At 42.5% G+C, this 23932-nt stretch overlaps 1 protein-coding gene across 2 annotated transcripts in view; it reads right to left on the bottom strand.

Annotated features, from left to right (window-relative positions):
• The window catches only part of KTN1 (kinectin 1), a 270856-nt gene that overhangs the window by 26710 nt on the left and 220214 nt on the right, over positions 1-23932 (bottom strand). The window contains exons 33-37 of one of the 2 annotated variants that reach the window (XM_033950824.1): positions 15336-15422; positions 13195-13284; positions 2442-2522; positions 1700-1789; positions 1513-1605 (exon numbers count right to left, since the gene is read on the bottom strand). In XM_033950824.1, the coding sequence (XP_033806715.1) occupies positions 1513-1605; positions 1700-1789; positions 2442-2522; positions 13195-13284; positions 15336-15422 (441 nt within the window). The remainder of the gene's footprint in view (positions 1-1512; positions 1606-1699; positions 1790-2441; positions 2523-13194; positions 13285-15335; positions 15423-23932) is intronic. The other variant, XM_033950825.1, reaches the window with a different exon arrangement.

Below are 23932 nucleotides of genomic sequence, written 5' to 3'. Positions count from 1 at the left end.
CAAATAGGAAACAAATAGAGTACCTAATGTTTTCACTATAAATGAGCTGTAAGCGAGCATTCTGCTTTATTAAAAGGCATCTTTAATTGTCACATGCTTTTAATCCAATGTCTGAACAGCTGTTATCCAGGGTCCTTTAAAGCAGTGTTCTTCAACCTTTTTACCCCTATGGACCAGTGGAAATAAAATAATTATTTTGTGGGCCAGCAAACTACTAAGACTGAAATTTAAAAACCCATCTCCGCTCCAGCCCCGCAGCTCGGTCCCCGTCCCTGTGAGCTCGGTCCCCGTCTCCATCCCATGTACAGGGAGTGAAGAGAGAGAGATCCATGGTGCATTTCTCTCACTCCCTCTACTGCCATATCCAACATTTTTCCCTCTCTCATCCCCCAGATCACTATTGCCCACCAGCTCCATGCCCAACATTTCTCCTTCTAGCACCTCTCTCCATCACTATGTCCAACATTCATCCCCCTTGTATCCCCTTCAATCTGTCCCTCTGTTCCCTCTCCACCACCATATCCAACATTTCTTCCACTCATCCTTCTCTTCCCCATGTATCTCTACCTCACTACTCTCTCTCTCCGTCCAACAATTTTCCTTTCTTCCTTTCCCCATGTGCATAATCTTTCCCTCTCACTTACACACTCATTCCCAACAATACTCCCTTTCTATCCCCTCCCTTGTGTCTCAAATTCATGCCCCTCCCATGTCCCAACATGGTCCTCTCCCCCACTTTCTCCCTTCTCCCATGTTATCCCTTCTCTCCCTTACTTGTTCAGGGACATCCAGCTGGGCATGCACCCCTCTGACGAAGCCAGATCAGCACTGGCAGCTCCCCCTGCGCTTGCAGCTGCCTGTGAATCCAGCAGGCACCCTCCTTCCCTATCGCCTGCAAGTCCAGCAGTCCCCCACCCTCGCATCAGGCCCCCCTCCGCCGAAGCCGACTGAAAGGCTTCCCTCTGATGTCAGAGCTGACGTCAGAGGGAAGCCTTTCTGGTCAGCCAGGGATCCCAGGCAGTTACCTCGACCGATCACCATCTTCCTTCCAGCTTGGTTGCTCCTTATCTTCAGTGCCAGCTGCACTTGTTTGCTGGGACAGCACATAGCGGCTCTTGCAGCAGCGTGCAAGAGCCACTGTGCGCTGTCCCGGCAAACAAGTGCAGCTGGCACTGAAGATAAGGAGCAGCCAAGCCGGAAGGAAGACGATGTCCAATGGTCGAGGTAATTGCCTGGAGGGGCAGTTACCTTGTTTGCTTGTGCTAACTTCTTCCCGGACCGGCAGGAAATTTTTGAGTACCGGCACCGGTCTGTGGACTACCAGTTGCTTGTGCTAACTTATTCACTGACCGACACAGGTCCACGGACCACCGGTTGAAGAACACTGCTTTAAAGCATAAAGTGAATGCCTGTTTTCATTATGGTTCATAACTAAATCACACAGCACAGTTTTAGATATTCTAAGGCTTATATGGCCAATATAAAAGTTGACAGAACTTTGATCCACTGTACCTCTTGTAACTCCTTCTGAGATTCTTCAATTTTTAGGCTCCATCTGCTCTCTTCCTCTTCCACACTACGTTGCAGCCGCTGTAAAATACCCTCCTGCAGGCAAAAGAATTTCAGTTTTCTCAGTAAGAGGAGCCAATCAGCAAAACAAAGAGAAAACAGTGGAAGAAGAAACAGCATACGTTTGTACCGTTTCAGCAAGGACAGACTTGTACTTCTCACATTCCTTCTGCAGCACCGTGTGCACTTCCTCTGCCTCCTTCAACCTTTGCTGCATGAGCTATCAAAGAAAACAGAGGTTTTACTATTTACTGCCACCAAGTACAGATCTAGGGTGTTCACATAGTCAATTCAGCACAACACTTCATTACCTAAAAAAAGCGTTTTCCAGGCAAGAAATTCTGAATACAATGAATTTTCTTTTAAATAACTGAGTTGACCGTTAAAATCATTAAGATTCTTTTCTGTCTCATTTTCATTCTTTATGTCAAAATAAACTGGGCTTTAACACTTTGGAAATTATTTCTAGACTTTACTGCCTTTTCAGCTACATTAAAAAAAAAAAAAAAATACATGCCCAAACAAAAACACGATCAACAAATTAAAACAAAGAAAGAATAATGGCTATTTAAAAGTTATCATTTAGCCACTCCATCACCAGAAAATAAGGATGTTGCTACAATTACACTAATAAGAAATTCATAAATATTTTTTACATTTCTATTCATAGATAACTAAAAAGAGGACTCCCGGAAAGAGATTTAAAAAACAAACAAACCAGGAAGCGCAATCATTACAGAAGATGAACATCACATTTCACAGACAGCAACATAGAATAAAATAAAGCAACATAAAATAAATAAAGGAGAGAACATACTAAAACCGTAGCACTCTTTGTGCTATTATAGCTGGACTTTGCAACTTGCACTGACCTTCATCTCTGCAGACCCTGCAATTTCATTCAGCTTTGCTTGTGCTAACTTCTCAAATTCCTGCATCCACTCACCATGTTTCTGCATAAAGGGACAGAAAAGAGAAAGAGATTAGGTTCTTACCTTGCTAATATCTTTTGTAGTAGATAGGTGCAGTAGCATAGCAAGGGTGAGAGGCACCCAGGGTGGTGGCACACCTCCCCTGCCCTCTTCTCTGCCCCCAAACCTCACACGCTCTTTCCCTACCCCCTCCTGCCATGCGCATTCCGCTTCCCTTGTACCTATGTAAAGTTCCTGGTGCGAGCAGCAACTGCCAACCTGCTGTCGCACCAGTGTCAGCTCTTCCTCTGAAGTCACTTCTTAGGTGCAGGTTCAGGAAGTGATGTCAGAGGAAGAGCCAACACTGGCACAACAGAAGGTTAGGGGTTACTGCTTGCACCAGGAATGTTACAGAGATATGGGGGAAGGGAAGCGGCACAAACAAGTGGCATGGGGGGGCGACAAGGGGCAAGGGGCAAAGAGAAAGACAGGTGCCTGCACCCTCACCATGATGGCTCCCAGCCCCCCCATTCCATTTTACTACGCCACTGATAGGTGTGTCATTCTGCACAGAAGGGCATTCTTCCCATGCTTGGGAGCCATGCAGAAGGAATCCACTCCAGATTTTCAACTCCTCCTCCTTCTACTGAGGGCTCTGCTGCCCCTTCACCTTGTACGAAAGCAGGTGACAGCCCTATACAGACATAAGAAGGAGGGGTATGGAGAGACTCCTCAAAATACAGTGCTGTTCTGCTCTGAAAGTATAACAAATATGTTAAACATTGCAATGGAACTATCCAAACTTCAAATAACCATACAAATCATTTATGTAATTCAAACATTCCCCAATGTACTTTAGCAAAATTGTTCTTCATACCCTTGAGGACTGAATGAGATCAAAATCTCAGTTTTGACCTGAACCATCTAATTGAGAGAGTAGGCATGTGGAGATATAACTGACAAGGTAAGGCTCCAGAATGACATATCTATCTACTGAAAAGATATTAGAAAAGTAAAACCTAATTTATTTTTCTAGTGCAATAGATGTGTCATTCTGTACAGTAAAGATGTACAAAAGCAGTCCCAGAAACCTACAGTTGGATCTCAGCGCCTACTCGTAACACTGAGGACCCAAAATACGGTGTCCTCCTGTGCTGCCACATCCACTCTACAGAACCTGGAAAATGTATGCAGTGTGGACCTATAAATCTCCTCGGGCAAAATTGCCCAAGCTTCTGCCTACAAAGAAGCCATGCTTCTTGTCAAATATGCTTCCAAGGAGACCAGCAATTGCTTGCCACAGCCAATATATGCTGACAAGATGGCCATGGAAATCCATCTTGAACTGGTAGACTAGAACACTGGTCTACTGCATCTAGTCTGACTGGTGAGTACAAACAGATGGTCAGACAATCAGAACTCATTGATGACCTCTAGATATAACGTAGTACTCTCTTTACATCCAGCTTTCTCAAAGTCTGATCATTTTTCTTTGACCTTGTGGTCTAGAATGGCTTGCTATTCTGTAGAGAATCCGTCCTATCATGGGTCATGGAAGAAAAACATAAAAAAGCTTGCTCTTTGGTCATGGCTGAACTAGTGCATCCAGGCCTTTGCTTCCTGATTCAGATCTTTGACTGAAGAAATGGTCCACTTTATTTTCTTCACCGTAGCCTCAGATTGAAAGTTGGCCAACCCTATCAAAGAATGATGGACTAGAACGCTGTTGCAGATAACACCCATTCTCCCAGGTCTAAGGTCTGCCTGCTGAGGTAATCGGCCTGGACATTGACCGATCCTGCTACATGTACTGTAGAGACTGCCTGTAGGTGTCTCTCTGCCCACCAGAACAATAAGTGAACCCTCAGACTCAGCTGTTCACTCTTGGAATTGCCTTGGTGACTGACATATGCCAAATTGTAACATTGTCCAAGAAGACTTGGATGGCCTAGCCTTCCAGAATCTTCTCCAGCTTCTACAATGCTAACCAAATGGCCCGAAGTTCAAGTCTGCTGATGGACCACGTTCTCCGAGAGGCCAACCACTTGCCCTGTAAAAACAACTGTGAACGAAGCCACTAACTCATACTGCTGTGGAAATCCAGACACTACGGGAGTGTCAATTGAAGGGTATCCGATTGTGGGGGCCACCACGACAGCAGTGCACTCTGGAGAGGCCGCATATTAACCTTCGCCCACAGAACTACCTCTATAGTGGCTGCCATGGACCCTATCACTTGGGAGTAGTTCCACGCTGACGTTTGTCCATCACATCATTGGCTTGACCATCATGTCCAAAATCTGAGTGCAAAACTTCTTTCTGTTCACTTTTAGAAGATAGACAAGGCCTTCCGCAGTTTTGAATAGAACTCCCAGGTATTACAGTGATTGGGGCAGAACCAGTTGGTTCTTTCGACAATTTACAATCCAGTCCAGGCTCTGTAAGACCTGGACCATTTGAGTCACTGCCTGTTCTCCTTCTGAGAATGATGAAGCTCTGATCAACCTGTCATCCAAGTACTTCCAATCTTTGCCCTTCGGAGAAGCACTGCTACCACCACCATCACCTTGGAAAACGTGCGGGGTGCTACTGCCAGACCAACAGGGAGCATCAAGAACTGATAATGGCTCTCCAGAACCTGGACTCTGAGGAACCTCCTGATCTGAAACATGAGAATGTGCTGGCAGGTTTCCGTTAAGTTTAGGGAAGCTAGAAATTCCCTCAGAACTATTGCTATGCTTACCTTGTCTCCAGGGCCTAACTGACATGTGTTGAGGATCTAGGTTGGGTTTCCAATCTTCTGAACCTATCTTGGACACTATGACATATATGGAGAATCTGCCCAAGCCCAATTTTTCTGGTGGCATGGGTTCTATGGCTTGAATTTCTACAAGTCTATGTACTGTTGCTAAGATACTGCATGCCTTTTCTGGGCATCTCACCAGGAAAGCCCAGTATATTAAGGAATGGGTGAACTCGAGTTTGTACTCCCCCGAATAATCTCCAGCACCCTGCAATCTGATGAGATCTGCGCCCAGAGCTCCACATATGCAGAAAGCCTTCTGTCTAACCTCAGGAGAAAGGCTTCATCCCTGGCATCATTGTGCTTACTTGGAGGTTGAAGCAGGATGAGAACTGGAGGTTTGACTTTACCTAGGTGCTATGAATCTCTGTCATGATCCCTGATAGGATCTCTGAGCTGAGTCTCCTCCTGAATACTGTCAAAAGCACCTGGAATTACGAACATTAGACCACCCAGAACCTCTAGAGGTTCACAATCTGATGGTCACCTTAGCAGCATTTTAGCACCAACAACAGCTCAAAAACAACTTATCCAAAAGAAAACAAGACCATAAAACAGGATTTTCAGGACCACAAAACAATACTGAAAATAATAAAGAAATATACAGAGCAAATCAGAAAAACACCTTCTGACTCACGTGAAAGAAAAACTGAAAGGGGCAGCAGAGCCCTCGGTAGGATGAGCTGTTGAAAACCTGGAGTGGATTCCTTCATTACAGCTCGCGAGCATAGGGAGAACACCCTACTGTCCAGAATGGCACACCTACTGCACTAGAAGAACCTGTATCTCCTTCTTTGTTCAAGTAGTACATGGCTACTTGGTTGTCTGTCCAATTAAATACTACTTGATTGATGAAGTGATCTTGGAATGTGTATCTCTATACATTGCAGATTGCTTTAAGATATTTATGTAGAGAGTTTTCTCATGAGGTTTCCAGCTGCTTTCAGTATATAAGGCCATTGAAGTGGGCTCCCCAACCAAAGCATCAGTTGTTTATACCTTTTGATGTGGTTTAGTATGGAATAGAAGGCTCCTGGACAGATTGGCCTATGATAACCAACTCTGAAGGGACTGATGAAGATCTGAAGTCACTCTTTTTTTTTTTTTTTTTTTTTTTTAATTCTTTATTTAAATTTTTAACTACAATTCACAAGAGTAATCTTTTTCCATGCAACATAGAGAAAGAAACAATCTTCACCAGTTATTGGAAAAATAAAATAATATCCAAGTAAAACATTTATCCCTTCCTTAGACCACAATAAAGAGGGGGTGTGATAATCAAATAATATTGGATTTCTCAAGCCAAAACAAACAGATACAGGAAGATATACAGCAGCTTCAAATGTTTAAAACTGTAATAATTAAAGATAATTCATCTATACATAGAAAACTGGAACAATTTGAAAATTATAATAGGAGATTGAATCTTCGTATTTTGAATTTCCCAATTTCACCTGGTATTCCGCCTATTGATTTCTTCAAAAGATATTTGATTGAGAACTTGGGAATTTCATCTGACAATATTCCTCCTTTAAATAAGATTTACTACTTGCCGAATAAAAAGATTCCTCAAAAGAATATGGAGAAAAATAATGGACAAGAGGAACAGATTGATTTTGCTAATATTACTGCACTTCTAGAACAAACTCTGAATCCTGATACTGAGAGAACTACGCTTCTAATATCTTTTGTTTTTGAGCAAGACTTAAATATTTTAAAAATTCTCAAAAACTATTTGGAGCACAACGTATCTGGATTTATCCAGATGTTTCTAAAGTGACTCAAGAGCGAAGGAAAGATTTTCTTTCCTGAAGTCACTCATAAGCATCAGGAAACTGCTCTGGTGGCTTGAAACCATTGGGTTGAGTGTGTCCACTGAGGTTCCCTGAGATGTAGACAGGCAAATGGAGTCATGTGAACAGTGGATGCCATGTGGTCAAGATGATGCAGCATTTGACGTGCAGTTATGCGCTGGAGACTGGAGACCTTCTGGAGTAGTGTGTGGAACCTTTGTTGTGGCAGAAAGGCACAAGCCTGAATTGTGTCCAGAAGTGCTCCAATGAACTATATAATTTGGGTGGTTTGGGGATGGGATTTTTCATACTTGATTGCAAATCCAAGAAGCTCTAGTAGACATACTGTTGAATTCACTGCCTGTTGAGCTTAATGAGGTGTTGGAGCCTTGATCAACCAGTCATCTAGGTAATGGAACACATGGAAACCACATGAATGGAGGGTTGCAACCATTACTACTGAACATTTTGTGATGCTAGTCCAAATGAGAGCACCTTGAAGTAGCATGTTCCCACTCGAAAGTGAAGTTATGCCTTGTGAGCTGGGAGGATGGGAATGTGTGTGTAGACTTCTTTGAGATCTAAAGAGCAGAGCCAGTTGTTCTTCAACAGTGGTAATAGGATTCCCAGAGAAACCATTTGAAATTTCTCCTTCATCAAGTACTTGTTAAGAGCCCAGAAGTGTAAAATTGGACAAGTTCCACCAGTCTTTTTCAGTATGAGGAAGTACTCTGAGTAGGAACTTCGGCCCCTCTCTACTACACTGGCCTGGAGGAAGGCTAAGAGCTCTTGGTGAAGGAGGATTTTCTGATGGGAGTTGAAAGAGGTCTCTCTTAGAGGATGGTCTGGAAGTCTTTTTTGTAAATGAAGGGCATATCCCTGCTTCAATATTTGAAGGACCCAGTAGTCAAAAGTTATGGACCAGCGATAGTAGTAGTGTTCAATTCAACCTCCTTTGGGAAGAGTTTACAAAGAGGTTGGGAACCACTGGCTAGGCTCTGTAAGACAGAGTCAAAAAGACTGTTGCTGTTTGGACTGTGGCTGTGATTGAGGGTTTTGCATTCTCTGGTGCCTGGGTTATCTCTGAGTAGAAACTCAAGAAGACATGGTTGTTTGGCTGTATCTACACGGTGTAATATGAAGGGCGCCTGAGTTTGAATGGACTTAGAAGAGGATAAAGTAGTTATGCAATCCTCATGTTTTTTAAAATCTTTTGTGTAGCCTTCTCTATACAGTCTCCAAAGAGGTCATCTCCAATGCAGGGGATGTTAGAAAGGCAATACCGCACACTGACATCTAAGTCAGAGATTCAAAAACCACACATGTTGATGCAAGGCATTGGATACTGTTGATGTTCTAGAGACTATATTAAAAGCGTCAAATGTGGAACACACCGTGTATTTCTTTGTCTCCATGAAGTCATTGAAAAGATGTTGGTAGAAGCTTAGATCTTCTGTGGGAATATATTGCTCATAGAGAGATTTTCTATACAAGAGATTTCATGTAAAATGTCATATAAAAGTTGTAATTAAGTATTCTGTTGGCTAACATGATCCTTAGAATATTCTACATCTGAATTTTTCAAGAGTTCTACCTTCTCTTCCTGGTAGAATGTTGACATAAGTGCTAGAACTATTTGCTCCTTCAATACTGACTTCACAACCAAACAATGGTGCTGTAATTATGGTTTGTCAAAGCCCAAGCAAGATTAGATCCTGTATAACAGGGGTGTCAAAGTCCCTCCTTGTGGGCCACAATCCAGTTGGGCTCTCAGGATTTCCTCAATGAATATGCATGAAATCTATTAGCATACAATGAAAGCAGTGCATGCAAATAGATCTCATGCATATTCATTGGGGAAATCCTGAAAACCCGACTGAATTGCGGCCCTCGAGGAGGGACTTTGACACCCCTGCTGTATAAGGAATCTAACTTGTGTGAGGCTACTGGGACAAAGTGGTTGTTCCCAATTCTTAAATAAGGCCTCATAGAAACATAGAAATAGACGGCAGATAAGGGCCCACGGCCCATCTAGTCTGCCCACCTTAATGTCCCTCCCCTACCTTTGCCCTGTGAATAGATCCCATGTGCCGATCCCATTTGGCCTTAAAATCAGGCACGCTGCTGGCCTCAATCACCTGTAGTGGAAGACTATTCCAGCGATCAACCACTCTTTCAGTGAAAAAGAATTTCCTGGTGTCACCTCGTAGTTTCCCGCCCCTGATTTTCAACGGATGCCCTCTTGTTGTCGTGGGACCCTTGAAAAAGAAGATATCTTCCTCCGCCTCGATGCGGCCCGTAAGATACTTGAACGTCTCGATCATGTTCCCCCTCTCTCTGCGCTCCTCGAGCGAGTATAGCTGTAATTTGTCAAGCCGTTTTTCGTATGGTAGATCCTTGAGTCCCGAGACCATCTGGGTGGCCATTCTTTGCACCGACTCCAGTCTCAGCACATCCTTGCGATAATGCGGCCTCCAGAATTGCACACAGTATTCCAGGTGGGGCCTCACCATGGATCTATACAATGGCATAATGACTTCCGCCTTACGACTGACGAAACCCCTTCGTATGCAGCCCATGATTTGTCTTGCCTTGGACGAAGCCTGCTCCACTTGATTGGCAGACTTCATGTCCTCACTGACGATTACCCCCAAGTCTCGTTCTGCTACCGTTTTTGCTAGGATCTCGCCATTAAGGGTATAAGACTTGCATGGATTCTGGCTGCCCAGGTGCATAACTTTGCATTTTTTGGCATTGAAGTTGAGTTGCCATGTCCTAGACCATCGCTCCAGTAGGAGTAGGTCGTGCATCATGTTGTCGGGCACTGAATCTTCGTCTGTTGTGCATTTGCCTCCTTCGTTAAATTATGAAGAAGTAACTTTACACAATCTTTAGGCCACTCCTCATAGTCCAGAGCTTTTATTAGCTCTGCTCTAGGCTCTGTCTCTGATTCCATGTTTATAGGAAGAGCTTGCTTCATCTGTCTGATGAATTTTGTGAAAGATAAGGTTTCTGGTGGGGATCTTCTGTGAGGTGGTGGAAGAGATGGGTTTGAATATTCCATAGGACTCTTCTGTAGAAAATTCTGGTTAATTAGACGATACATGAAATGATAAATCAGAATCATACTCTTCGATGTTATAACTCAGAGATTTAAAGCATCGAAGTGAGCATCGAGGAGAGCCGAAGAGAGTGTTGAGCTGAGAGCTGAGGAGAAAGTCCAGGACTGCCTCGAGGTGAACGTCAATATGATCTCCAAGAAGAATGTCAAGAAGGTGAGAAAGAACTATTCCCTAGAGAAAGAAGATTGGCTGGAGTAAGTCTTAACAGAGATTTCGGCAGTTGGAACCCAAGCACAGTACTGGGTAAAGCTAAGAAGAAAAAATTAAAAAATTTAAATTGAATCAGGTTGGGCAGACTGGATGGACCATTCGGGTCTTTATCTGCTGTCATCTACTATGTTACTATGTTCTTCTTGAAGAGGATCGTCAATTGTGTGGAGTCCGACCATGGTCCCTCAATGAATCTTCAGATGTTGCTCAGACTAGATTAGATTGTTTGTGCTGGAGCAGGTATTCGCACTGTGTGCGAATGCAGCATCTGAGCTATCTCCTTCTGCAGCAGCTCTCTTAACTGAATCTTCAGAGACAGCACCAGTGCCAGTGTCAGTAAAGAAGGTGCAGGCAACGTCAGGTGTTGAGGAATTGGTGACTTCGATGTTGAGGCATGCCTTAGAGACAAACAGTTGCAGAGATAGTGATCTTGACTCTGTTCGTATATACTTCAAATTTGTTGATGGAGTCGATGCCTGAAAATCAGATGCCTGCCTGGAGGGGGAAAAGTGTTTATGCTTCTTAGCTTTTATATAAGTGTCACCCAAGGGAGGCAGCACTGACAAAGCAGATGCGAAATGAGATATTGATTCCATTTTCAGTCCTTGTTCCCGTGTAGGATATTGCGTTTTCCAGATACAGGGAGCCATTGCTACGCTGTTAAAAACAGTAACATTTGTATATTTCTTTTGGAGACACTAGACATCAAGTCACTCAATTAATAGACTCCTGAGGCAGGCCCGATTGGGCCGAAACACGATCGTGTCGAGTCATGATATATTAATAAAAAGGCACTGAGCACCAGAGTCTTCCTTCACTGTTTGTTTTTTACTTTCCAAGCTCTGGGAAGTGATCATCTCCTGTTCTCTTGTGGTTGATTCCACTGGTGCAGGTGTCAATGCAGGATTTTGAGAGTAGGTGTGTCTGAGAGTATCCAAAACATTTTTCGTACTGCAACTGTCTTGCCTTGCAGTATAAAGCAAAGCCGGCAAGAAATATCACAGTGCTCTGAACCTAGACACTGGACACACCAACTATGTGGGTCTGTAACCAAAATTGTCTTATGGCACCGGGTGCACCACTTGAAGTTGCTTGGAGGCTTGGACATCAAGTGGAACATCGCTGACACAAGATTGAAAGACTCTATGGTCCTGGGAGATCGAGTACATAGTAATCTGAAAAAGGCTCGATGCTCCTGGACTGAAATCAGGCTAAGAAAAGCCCAAAGACCCCAAAAATAAATCTAGTCAAAACCCAAAAATTTTACAACACAAAAGTAAAATAATAAAAATGAAAAAAAAATATATATATATATATGAAGAAAAACACAAAACAGGAAGGCACAAAGTAATAAAGTTTTTCATGCTTGAAGAAAACTCTAAAAAAACAAAACACCCCAGCTTCTCAGGTCCATGGAAAACTGAGAAGTGAAGGTCCTGCTAGCCAATGATGGGCAGGAAGTCACTGGCACATTTGCAGTAAGTCAAAAGGCAAAGTGACTACATATTTTTGATGACTGTTCGTACCGGGGCTCCGTGGATGATGTTACCCACAAGTGAGAATATGCTGCTTGCTTGTCCTCAGATAAATAATGGGATCTTGTTATTTAAAGAATTCCACTTTTTACTAGTCTGTGCATAGAACATTATCCAAAAAGGACTGGGGATCAGCCAGGTGCGTTTATGTAAATGTAAGAAAAAAATTGATGTTACTCTTGGATAGCAGCAGTTTCCACTGTGCTACAGTCCAATGAATCCCATTCTTGTCCAGTTTCTTTCTTATTATGAAATCATGAGCACTGAGATCTAGAGCTTTAGAAATGGTTTTGTAACCCTTTCCAGACCGATATATTTCGGCAACGTTTTTTCTACTCTCTCCTGGACTTTCTTCTGATCATGGCATAGCATTCTTGTAGAAACTTTGTAGTAACAATTTCACTCTCATTGTGAGGTTCAGATTCAACAAGGCTGGCTGCAATCAAGGCTGTCTGTGTTCAATCAGCTGAATCTAATTATCAATTAAATTTGGTCAATTGGTTGAGTAACTATGGGGCAGCTACTTTATCATAGGGGGTTAACTTAGAAGTAATGTCAGCAAGTATGGTACTTTTTCAAATAGAGAGTGGTGGATGCCTAGAATGGAATCAAACCAAAATTTAGTGATTCTTAAGACAGTAACTCCAGTAATTAGGAAATAAGGCCAATACCAGGCAGACTTTTACTGTCTGTACTCTGATTATAGCTAGATAGATCTACATGAATTGGAATGTGCTTCGATGGAAACTCCAGTAATTGGGAGGAATGTCCAGTGCTGAGCAGACTTCTACAGTCTGTGCCCTAAAATGGCAAGGACAAATCAAGATCGGTAATATGTTATATTGCATCATATGCTATGAGTTTATCTTATTGGGCAGACTGGTTGGATCGTGCAGGTTTTTATCTGCCGTCATCTACTATGTTACTATATATGTGTTGGATAACTGTTTCTTAAATAAAAGAAGTAATCATTTAAAAACTGTGTTGTGTGTTTACTCAGGTTCCCTTTTCCTAACATTACATTTTTGTTTTAAAAATCAGAGATCATTTAGTGCAACATATATATAATAAGAAGAAATAAGGAGGGGGCAGAAATATTTTCCACATCACTGTAGTACTATAGGTACTGTACTACTTTTTTGATGCACATAAGATTTCTTTTATCAAGACAGCTCAGATGCATGGGCCAGAAAATCTCAAATGTTGGAGGATTCATCACCAATCTGAATACCATAGCCAACTTGTTCTTACCAAACTAGATGAAACAGACACCTGAGGAAACAGCTTCTCCAATCTCTTTCTCTCGTCAATCTCAAAAGCTTGCAAATACTGTTCTCTCTCCTAGATCAAGAGATTAGTAAACAATAAATAAGTGTTCAACTATAGAATTCCATTTACTGATACATGGCAATATTCTTTGGAACTTTGAAAGACAATAGAAAAATTGTATGACTCGTGGCATGCAGACAAAAATTACTTTACCTCATCAGTACATTTTATGTTTCTTTTTCAGACACTAGATACCTATTTTTCCTTGCAGAAACTTAAAATTGTAAGGTCTCCCTTCTCTTTTATTATAACATTGGCACACATGACAATTTACTTTTCTATAGTAGACAACTTATGTAAAGATCAATGAATAGCACTACTAAAGGAGAAATCAAATATTACATCCTTTTAGTGCTTCAGTCTTATATTTAGAAGCTTTTATAAAAAGGTCATAGACAGACTATGGCCTAATTGTTAGAGCAAAAGGCTGAGAATCAAGGAAGCATTTTTCTATTAATTATACACCACTTAGTATTGGGTGGGGGGAGGGTTTCAAGTATATGATCTTATAATGATTTATGGGCTTTGAGGGAGGGTAGGGGGGTTACATTTGTATTTATAGGTTATAATGATAAGATGTTCAAGTGGTTAAATTAATTATGTTTATTATGAATTTTTGTACACTTGATGAAAGTTTAAAAATGAATAAAGAATTTAAAAAAAAAAAAAAAAAAAGGAAGCAAATGCTCAAATCCCATGCCTGTCAGTGACCTGGACTAGCTACTGTGGAAAACAGAATACAGTGGTACCTTGGATTACGAGCATAATCCATTCCAGGAGCATGCTCATAATCCAAAAAGCTCGTTTATCAAAGCGAGTTTCCCCATAGGAAATAATGGAAACTCACTTTGATACGTTCCCACCCCCCGAGGCCAGCGGCGCTGCTCTATCCCCCCTCCACGAGAACCGGCAATGCTACCCCCGAAGGCCACCCCTGTGATCCGGCACCCTCCCCCCGCCGTGATTGGGCACCCTCCCGCCGCTAGTACTGGGCTAGACAGACAATTTGTCTGACCCAGTATGGCTATTCTTATGTTTTTATGACATACTTTGTGACACTGGGCAAGTCACTATCTCCAGCTGCTTGTACATTGTTTATGTCCTTTACATTCTATACCAGGGGTAGGGAACTCCGGTCCTCGAGAGCCGTATTCCAGTCGGGTTTTCAGGATTTCCCTAATGAATATGCATTGAAAGCAGTGCATGCAAATAGATCTCATGCATATTTATTGAGGAAATCCTGAAAACCCGACTGGAATACGGCTCTAGAGGACCGGAGTTACCTACCCCTGTTCTATATCAACATATCATCTTTGCAGCAAACTGTGCTACTGACACAGGGCGCTGAGCTCTCATTTGTACAAACAGGCTTATCAGTGGACAACCACTTAGCATAGAAGTAAAAAGAAAAAACTATGTGCAATTATATTTGAGGAGTGTGGGAGAAAATTAACCATTTATGGCAAAAATTAGCACACAAAGAGGTATTTCAACCTAGCCAACAACTTTTTAATATATTATTATTTTCAACCATTTTATATAACACAAATCACAAAAATTGCTGCAATGCAGTTCACAATGATAAAATTTAAGAGAAGTAAAAAGACAAAACCCCACACTCATTTGGTATTTCATACTTTATGATCTGCTTCTGAAACTGTAGAATGTTGTACTTTTAGAAGAGAATACCAGCAGGCAGGATTTCAACCAAGCAGAATTGGCTAGGGTGAACTGCATCTTTAAAAAGCGCCATGTGTCAATGAACCAGGCCAAGAAAGTAATATTTGCAAAATATTCCTGTATAGAATGATTTTAAAGAAATGAAAATTAAGCTATTATCCTAAATACTGTTAGCAAGCAGTGGAAATGAAGGGAAAGGATGAAGCCATGCAAATCAGCAAAAAATGAAAAATATGTTCAAGAAGAAATCAAGAGACATATGAATGATCAGACAGAGCAACTTGCATTGAAATTGCAGTAAACATTAAATGCTTGGATTGAGTTTAAAAGCTGCAGATTTCATTCTGGTTCAATGCACTGTTTACAACATTTCGCATTACAACCTTAGCAGTCTTGTTCATTTTCTCTTGCAGCATTTTTTCAGTTGATGCCAATGCTTCCATGGCTTTCCAGTTTTTCGCTCGAAGGTCCTAATTATTTTTAGAAAGAATTGGTTTCAGTTCAGCCAAATATTCAAACTTTTCTGTGGTTTATTTCAGAAATGAATTTTTAATGTACACATTCAGTAATTTGCATTTAAATGCAGCTTGCTGCGAGGTGATCTAACTGAATAGAGAGATGGGTTCTGGTGCAAAATCATAGTTGTCAAGAGAGAAGAGTGGTGATCAAGGGCCCTGTTCAGCAAGGAATGTGTCCTGTCTTATGGCCTTAGAAAACTTATTAGTAAATTGGCACCTACATTTAAATGGAGGAGGAAGAATGCCAATTTTTCCCGTATTGTTAAAAAAAAAAAAAGGTCCCCAAATGTTATCCTTCAAGTAGTCACACTGCACTTTTGAAAAGGAGAAAGAAGGTATTGGAAGAAGAAGAGACAAAAACATCTACCGTATTTTCACGCATATAACGCGCGCGTTATACGCGTTTTTACCTACCGCGCATACCCCTCGCGCGTTATATGCGTGAGCGCGGTATACAACTTTTTTTTTCAATCCGATCGGCATCCCTCCTACGAACCGGTATCCTCCCCCCCCCCCGCTCACCCCTCCCCCGCGATCCTACATCCCCCCCCAGCACCGCAAAACATGCCTTACCCGATTGGGCACCGGCACCAGCACCAATGCACAGGATGTGCCAGTGCCAGTGCCCGAAGATCCTCCCTCGTTGGTTTGGGTTGGTTTGGGCTGGGCGGTGCGGTGCAGGAGAGATCCTCCTTCTTCCTGCGCCGGGCTGGACTAGGCTTTGAGCATTTGCGCATGCTCAAAGCCTTCTGGTCTCGCTCTCTCCGAGATTTCGAGAGAGCGAGACCAGAAGGCTTTGAGCATGCGCAAATGCTCAAAGCCTAGTCCAGCCCGGCGCAGGAAGAAGGAGGATCTCTCCTGCACCGCACCGCCCAGCTCAGCCCAGCCCAAACCAACCCAAACCAACAAGGGAGGATCTTCGGGCACTGGCACTGGCACATCCTGTGCATTGGTGCTGGTGCCGGTGCCCAATCGGGTAAGACATGTTTTGCGGTGCTGGGGGGGGATGTAGGATCGCGGGGGAGGGGTGTGTGACGTGAGCGGGGGGGGAGGATGCCGGTTCGTAGGGGGATGCCGGATCGGATTGAAAAAAAAAAGTTGTAAAACGCGGGTAAGCTAGCGGGGGGGAGGATGTTGGTTCGGAGTAGGCGGGAGAGGTTTTAGCATGCGCGGTATACGCGTGTGCGCGCTATATTAAATTTTTTTTACATAGATTTGTGTTCCCCGCGCGCTATACCCGTGTGCGCGTTTTACACGGGTGCGCGTTATATCCGCGAAAATACGGTAATTCTCAGGTTACAGACAGAACGTCAAAAAAGTTGTAAAATTCAAGACATGAAGCAAAATACACAGATGATGTACAAGCTTGGTTTACAGCATTATTAAGAGTGCAAGAGTTATGGCATGGATCAGAAACAAGCACTTGGCCTTCATATTTACCCATGCTTTGGGTTTTGTCAGCAAAACATAATGAACAAATAATGAACAGATCTGCCCTGGAATTTGTAGTTTTGCTGTGCTCCTACAGAACTCTTTCTTGGCAAGGTTAACAAGCATGCTTTATAAGATTGCATTATAAAAATTTGTACCAATGAGGTTTAAGGCATGGTTTTAATGTAGTCTGGTGGTAAAAGTATTCACATCTCTGAAGACTGGCAATATGTTCAGGACATGGAAGTAAGCCTCAAGTAAAATCATCCAGTAGAGATGAAATGCCAGTTTCCAAACCATGTGAATCATCATGCTGTAAAAGTGAGCCTCATCACTGAATTCAAAACCTATTGTGTGTTTCACACAGCAGTAAACAAACTGCACTGCTTGATCTCTTTAAATCCTTTTAAACAAATTGAACTGCTTGATCTCTTTAAACCAGTGCTTTGGATTTTGGCTTGATCTCACATTTTAGCCTGTGGACATTTTCACACACATACATATACAAAACACACACAGGTTTTCAGTTCTGATTTACTTTGGAGATCTGGAGTTTTAGAACCAGATGATCTTAACATATGCCCATGTCTCAAACATATGTCCATGTCTCGGACACATTTTCTATTTTCTCAGTATACTTTTCTTGGATATATTTCTTGGACATACTCTGGATCCTATGAGGATGGTTTGAAAAGTTTGTTAAAAAAGCAAGTTAAACAATGTAGTTCTCCTTCGAGGGCTTTACACAGTCCAGCAAGTTTCCAGTTTTTTCAAAAGCTATTTTTCCTCCCTCGACTTGTTTTTACCAAACTTTTCAAACCACCCTTATATTACTTTCTTCCTCAGCAGTTGGTTAAAGATATTTCAGTAATCCTAGTTATATGGTCAGATCACAGTAAAATAGAGTTTATTCTCTCCTTTCAGGGAGAATCCTCCTCTAGGAAAAGATCAATTTACTGGATATTGGAATAAGGGTAAATTTGATCAAACTATTTTTCTTGTTCTATGGACCAGGCCATCATACAGTCATTTCCTTTAACTTTATACTTAAGACAGTAGGATCTTAAACAGATTGATACATATATATTTTTGGAGGGGAGGGAAGGGGTGTGGAGTAATAGGAACAAAGGCCTGTGTGGTTTGGGTGAGACACAGGTAGACAGAACACAGTGACCTTCTTTGCAGAAAATGCTATGCAGAGGAGAGAGGTCTTGAATACCCTTACTCAAGCTATAAGGGCTCTGGGATGGATTCTGTGTTTGTTCCCTTTAAGGGTAATTTATTAGTGGTCCCATCAGTAAGAGTGATGAGGAAAACTATACGATGGTTGAGGACTTTCTGATAGTAGTCCCCAAAGGTTTTAAGAAACCCCCAGTTGGTTCACAAGAGATTTTCAAACTGGTACTGCATAGAAAATACTTGAAAGCATTTTAATTCCCAATTGTTTTAGTGGAAATTAGTGCTGCCCGATTCAGGGAAAAAAATTTCGATTCGATTTGATTCAGCCTACTGAATTAGTTTTTCGATTCGATTTTCCTGCCCAATTGGGTGTTTTTATAAAACATCCTGGTGGGCTTATTTTATAGTGACTCACTACTTCACAAGCAATGGTATCAAGTGCCAAAAAAAATCAAAGGTAAACCACAATCAGACTTGCTAACACTTGGTATGCAAATGAAGCCCTCAGATACCTGTGCTACACAGTGATCACAGAAGTCACACTGAAGCGGCTATGTACAGGTTTGCAAGTTATCTTTCATTGGGCATTCATGCAATTCTTTTTTTATAATTTTTTTGACTAAAGTAGAACACTGCATACATTTAGGACACAAATTTAATGATTTGAGGTGTTTTTGCAAAGAGAGAGTAGAAATGTTACCAAGAGGAGGGAATAGACAAAGGAGACTTCATCAAAAGGAGTGCAGATGGATTTTCACTCTTGACACAATAAAACCGGCAGGCCTGAACAGTTCTATTGACTGGCATGCATTCTTTTGAATGCCTGCCGTCTGTGAGTTATAAGAAAAGAAAAATTTTATTATTAGAAAACTTTGCTCCTCGGGTAATTAAGGTAAAATGTAGCTTGATGATGTCATTGAATTTTAAAATAAAATGCATGCGCTCAATCAGCAGTTTGCCAACGCCATTTTCAGCTCTGCAAAGGCAGATCGGGCTGTACGCGGTGAGTACCGTTACCTGTTAGTAAACTTGGTTATAATTTTGCTGTTATTTTTTAATTATTGCACTTTATTATTATAGCTCTAACAGACCCCTGAAGAAGCCCTAACCGGTGAAATGGGTTCTGTTGGGCCGCTTGTTCAAGCTCAGCAAGCAAGCGATTCACTAAAAGATAAGTGTCGCTGGTCAATTTAGCTGTTTACTTGCACAAAAGTTTAGCACATTAGTCAAAAAAATTATAAAAAAAAGAATTGCATGAATGCCCGATGAAAGATAACTTGCAAACCTGTACATAGCCGCTTCAGTGTGACTTCTGTGATCACTGTGCAGCACAGGTATCTGAGGGCTTCATGTGCATACCTTTGGGCTTATTTTATAGCCTCTTCACCCCCTTTGCCTTCTCCTAACCACACTGGCGCTGTGGTGTAAACAAAATAAACAAACAAAAAAGACTCTTCCTCTCTCTGTTAAATCCTAGCTCACGTTTGCGGTCCAACACCAGCTCTGGCAGGATACAAGTTTCAAATCTGACATATTGTAATTACAAAATGGAAAATAAAATTAGTTTTTCTACCTTTTGTTGTCTGGTCATTATTCAAATCTTGTTTGTCCCAGGCTCTGGTTGTCTTCTGATAAATTGCTTGCCAGGGTCGTCTTCTTTCTTCTTTCTCCGTTCTAACCATCCATCTGCCATTTCTGTCCTCCCCTTCCATTTCCCTTCCCTCCTCCAGAGGTCTGGCATCTTTCTTTTTTTTCTTCTCCTCCATCCACAGATCCACCTTTTCTTAACTACCCTTTCATCCAGCATCTCTTCCTCCTTCCACACCACCCCAGGTTCTACCATCTCTCCCTTTCTTTTCCCAACTACCCTCCTATCCAGTACCTCTATCCCCCCTCCACACCATCCCTTGTGTGTAACTTCTCTCCCTTTCTGTTCCTTCCCTCCCTAAATCCCATTGTCCATCATCTCTCTCCCTCTCCTCTATTTTTAGACCCATTATTTCTTCCCCCCAAAGTCTGGCATATGCACATCTCTTTGAACCCCCCCCTTCCCTCCCTCCGTGTACTTCTACACCAGGGCCCACCTCCCCATAAGGTCTGTCCCCACCGAAGGCTGCACCTCCCCCCTGAAGGCCTGTACCACCATCCCTGAAGGCCTGCCCCCCTTGAAGGCCTGCCTGTCCTCCCTGAAGGCCTATGCCACCATCCCTGGCCTGTCACTGCCTGTTCCCCCCTTAAAGGCCTGTTCCCCCCTTGAAGGTCTGCACCTCCCAAGGCCTGTCCCACCCCCTGAAGGACTGCCCCCCCCAGGCCTGCCTGTCCCCCTGTAGGCCTATGCCACCATCCGTGGCCTCTCCCCCCTCCCTTAAAGGCCTGTTCCCCCCTTAAAGGCCTGTCCCACCCCTGAAGGACTGCCCCCTCCGAAGGACTGCCCCCCCCAAGCCTGCCTGTACCCCCTGTAGGCTTATGCCACCATCCCTGGCCTCTCCCCCCCCCCCTTAAAGGCTTGTCCCATCCTCTGAAGGACTGCCACCCCCAGGCCTGCCTGTCCCCCCTGTAGGCCTATGCCACCATCCCTGGCCTCTCCCCCCCCCTTAAACGCCTGTTCACCCCTTGAAGGCCTGCACCCCCCTCCCCCCTAAGGCCTGTCCCACCCCCTGAAGGACTGGCCTCCTCCGAAGGATTGCCCCCACTCCCCCCCGGAAGGCCTCCATGTTCCCCCTGGCCTTCCCAAACTGTTTACCTTACAGCTTCAGCCGAAGATCGTGGTTACAGCTCTTTGCACTGCAGTGCTTTGAGCTGTTTCCTCTGCTGTGGTCCCCCCCTCCTCCGACGTCAGTTTTTAAAGAGATCGTTTTCATTGCTGTTGCTGCTACTCTCTAAGGCTAAGTTCTTGTTTTGCGGTTTTATTTGAAACCTTATCCACCTGGGACCACTGATGAAGGCGTGTTTACCAAAACACGGACTGTGTCGGGTCCTTTGGTTTGGTACAAGGTGGTAACATTAACCGCATTCATGATTTTGGTTTAATTAATTTAGCCTGTATCTTTGTACATCTGTCTGCAGTTCTCTTTGTTTTGGCTTGTGCTCTTCTCACTGCAGATTGTGTTGGATTTCTTCCTCTTTTGTTAGTAACCATAAGATGTCACAATACATCTTGTATTTATATGAAATAAGGTATAAGAACAATACAAAAATTGGAATACAAATATCCAACTGAGGAATAAAATCTTTTCAGTAAAGTAATTTGTTGATGCTCATTCTAAGGCAGCACTAAATTGAAATTGTCATCTTCTAACTAATGTTTAAAGAAGATCCTTTGATATAAGTCAATGGAATCTTTTTCACTAGATTTTATCTTATATTACAACAGCAGATCACAAATCCTTGAGAAATCCTTTTCTTCAAAAGTTTATTTTTCTGCTACTCACAAGATTATTCGTATGGTATAATGTATATAATCATGGATTAAATAAGGGAAAATTATGTTTCTTACCTGACCAGTTCAGAACAAATGTGTTATATCCATCTACCAGTAGATGGAGACAGAGGAAAAAATAATCCCAAGAGCTTTACCCTTTAAGGTTATCATGCAGCCTGGAATGTCCAGTATTTTGAATAGCCAAACAATGGCGCTCACAAGATGTATAGCTGACAACTAGAAAATACTAAAGACAATATACCACAGAAGCTATAATGTTAACATTATAGAATGAGGCTCATACTCAACTGGCATACAGGCATTTCACCAAGTTAGGAGATGTAAAGCATTCGTGTGAAGAAAATGAAAAGCAGAAGCTATTAGTATAAGGAGAAAATTCTTAAAAGAAAACCAAAGAGGGAAGGCTTCTGGAAAAAAAAATTATCAGATGAAAGAAACAACATTCCCCTTTCATTACATCTGCCAGACCAATCCAGAAAGAATGGAATGTTGCAAAGCAAAAATCAGAGAAGGAGCAAACTGCAGCATCAGAAAGTCTATCAAAGAGTAAGCCTACTCTACGGAAGCGCTGCAGGTATTGATGAAGCCATTAATTAGGACAGTAGTCCCCAATGTGCAGCCCTCAAACAATTGGCTAAAATGTTTCGCAAATCCTGTAAACATGTTAATTTCAATCTTGCCCACTCAGTGCATTAACTACCTTAAAAAGGATTGCTGTAGGGTAGGTGTAGTCAAGTCTGAACAAGTAGGTCAGGGCAATTTACAAAATTAGTAACATGTGTAAGCTTGAAATCTTTTGGTGGCCCTCAGAGCTTTCTTGTATTCACTCTGTGGTCCTTTATACAAAAAAGGTTGGATATCACTGATATAGGACAATGAAGATGACTAGAGCAGAAATTTTCATCAAATATATTATATATCCAGAAGGCATGAACCAATGGATGAAGAAATGATACACAGGGAAAAGCAGAAACATGACAATAGGCTCAAAATAACCAGCACGGCTCCAGTTTGTGGACACAGTAGACATGAAAAGGTGAAAGTTCATGACTCATTGAGGAGCCACACTAAACTACCAAGCCTCAAACACCTCCAAAAGATCAGGTCTGAACATAAAAACATAAAAATTGCCGCTGTTGGGTCAGACCAGTGATCCATCATGACCAGCAGTCCACTCATGCGGCGGCCCTTAAGTCAAAGACCAGTGCCCTAACTGAGACTAGCCTTACCTGTGTACATTCTGGATCAGCAGGAACTTGTCTAACTTTGTCTTGAATCCCTGGAGAGTGTTTTCCCCTATAACAGCCTCCGGAAGAGCGTTCCAGTTTTCTACCACTCTCTGGGTGAAGAACTTCCTTACATTTGTACGGAATCTATCCCCTTTCAACTTTACAGAGTTCCCTCTCGTTCTCTCTACCTTGGAGAGGGTGAACAATCTGTCTTTATCAACTAAGTCTATTCCTTTCATTATCTTGAATGTTTCGATCATGTCCCCTCTCAGTCTCCGCTTTTCAAGGTAGAAGAGTTCCAGTTTCTCTAATCTCTCACTGTACGGCAATTCTTCCAGCCCTTTAATCATTTTAGGTCGCTCTTCTCTGGACCCTTTCGAGTAGTACTGTGTCCTTCTTCATGTACAGCGACCAGTTCTGGAAGAAGTATTCCAGGTGAAGGCGTACCATGGCCCGGTACAGCGGCATGATAACCTTCTTCGACTAAAGTAAGTGTGCTCATTAAACAAGCTGCAGAAGAAGAGATACAAGGTGCTACTGTAGGAGGTACCATTGAGAGCTAGAACGAAGCTGGAAGGTTGCTGAGCTAGCATCATAGAAGCAGTATAGATGAAGCTATGCAGACCATAGCTGAAGCTGACCTGAAACATACAGTAGTTGAGACATCAAGGCAGCAAAAATGATTCCTGGAATTGTACATCCATGCAACCAGTGTTCCTGAGAGTGCATAATAAGCTGTCAGAGCAAAAAAATGCCACAACTGAAAATCAGCTCACCACTGTTAGACGAATAGGTTGTGGCAACTGGCACCATACAGAAGACTAATCAGGATGTAGAACTGTATAGGCTGCAGCCAAGGCCACTCCTGTAAACTCGACTGCTCAGGTATTCTTGTGGCCCACACATATACAGTCACTTCACAGCTCCTGTACGTGAAGGCATCTGTAGTTCGCTGTCTCTAAAGCCACATTTGTGGTCAATACCAATGACGCCATGCATGCAGACCTCACATGCCAGTCACACCTATATGCCACCTCTGAAGCTACAGTGTGGTAGAACTGAGACATGTTCAATTCTCACAAGAAGATGGAAAAGCATGAAGCCATGTGTTAGGAGAGCACTTGTAACCCAAATAGCTCTCTGTTGCATAGGTGTGCTATGATAAGATACTGAATCTATGT

Source organism: Geotrypetes seraphini, chromosome 7 (assembly GCF_902459505.1).
Source record: "Geotrypetes seraphini chromosome 7, aGeoSer1.1, whole genome shotgun sequence".
NCBI lineage: Eukaryota > Metazoa > Chordata > Amphibia > Gymnophiona > Dermophiidae > Geotrypetes > Geotrypetes seraphini.
Note: the sequence above shows the minus strand (reverse complement) of the source record. Positions and strands in the feature narration are given on the sequence as shown.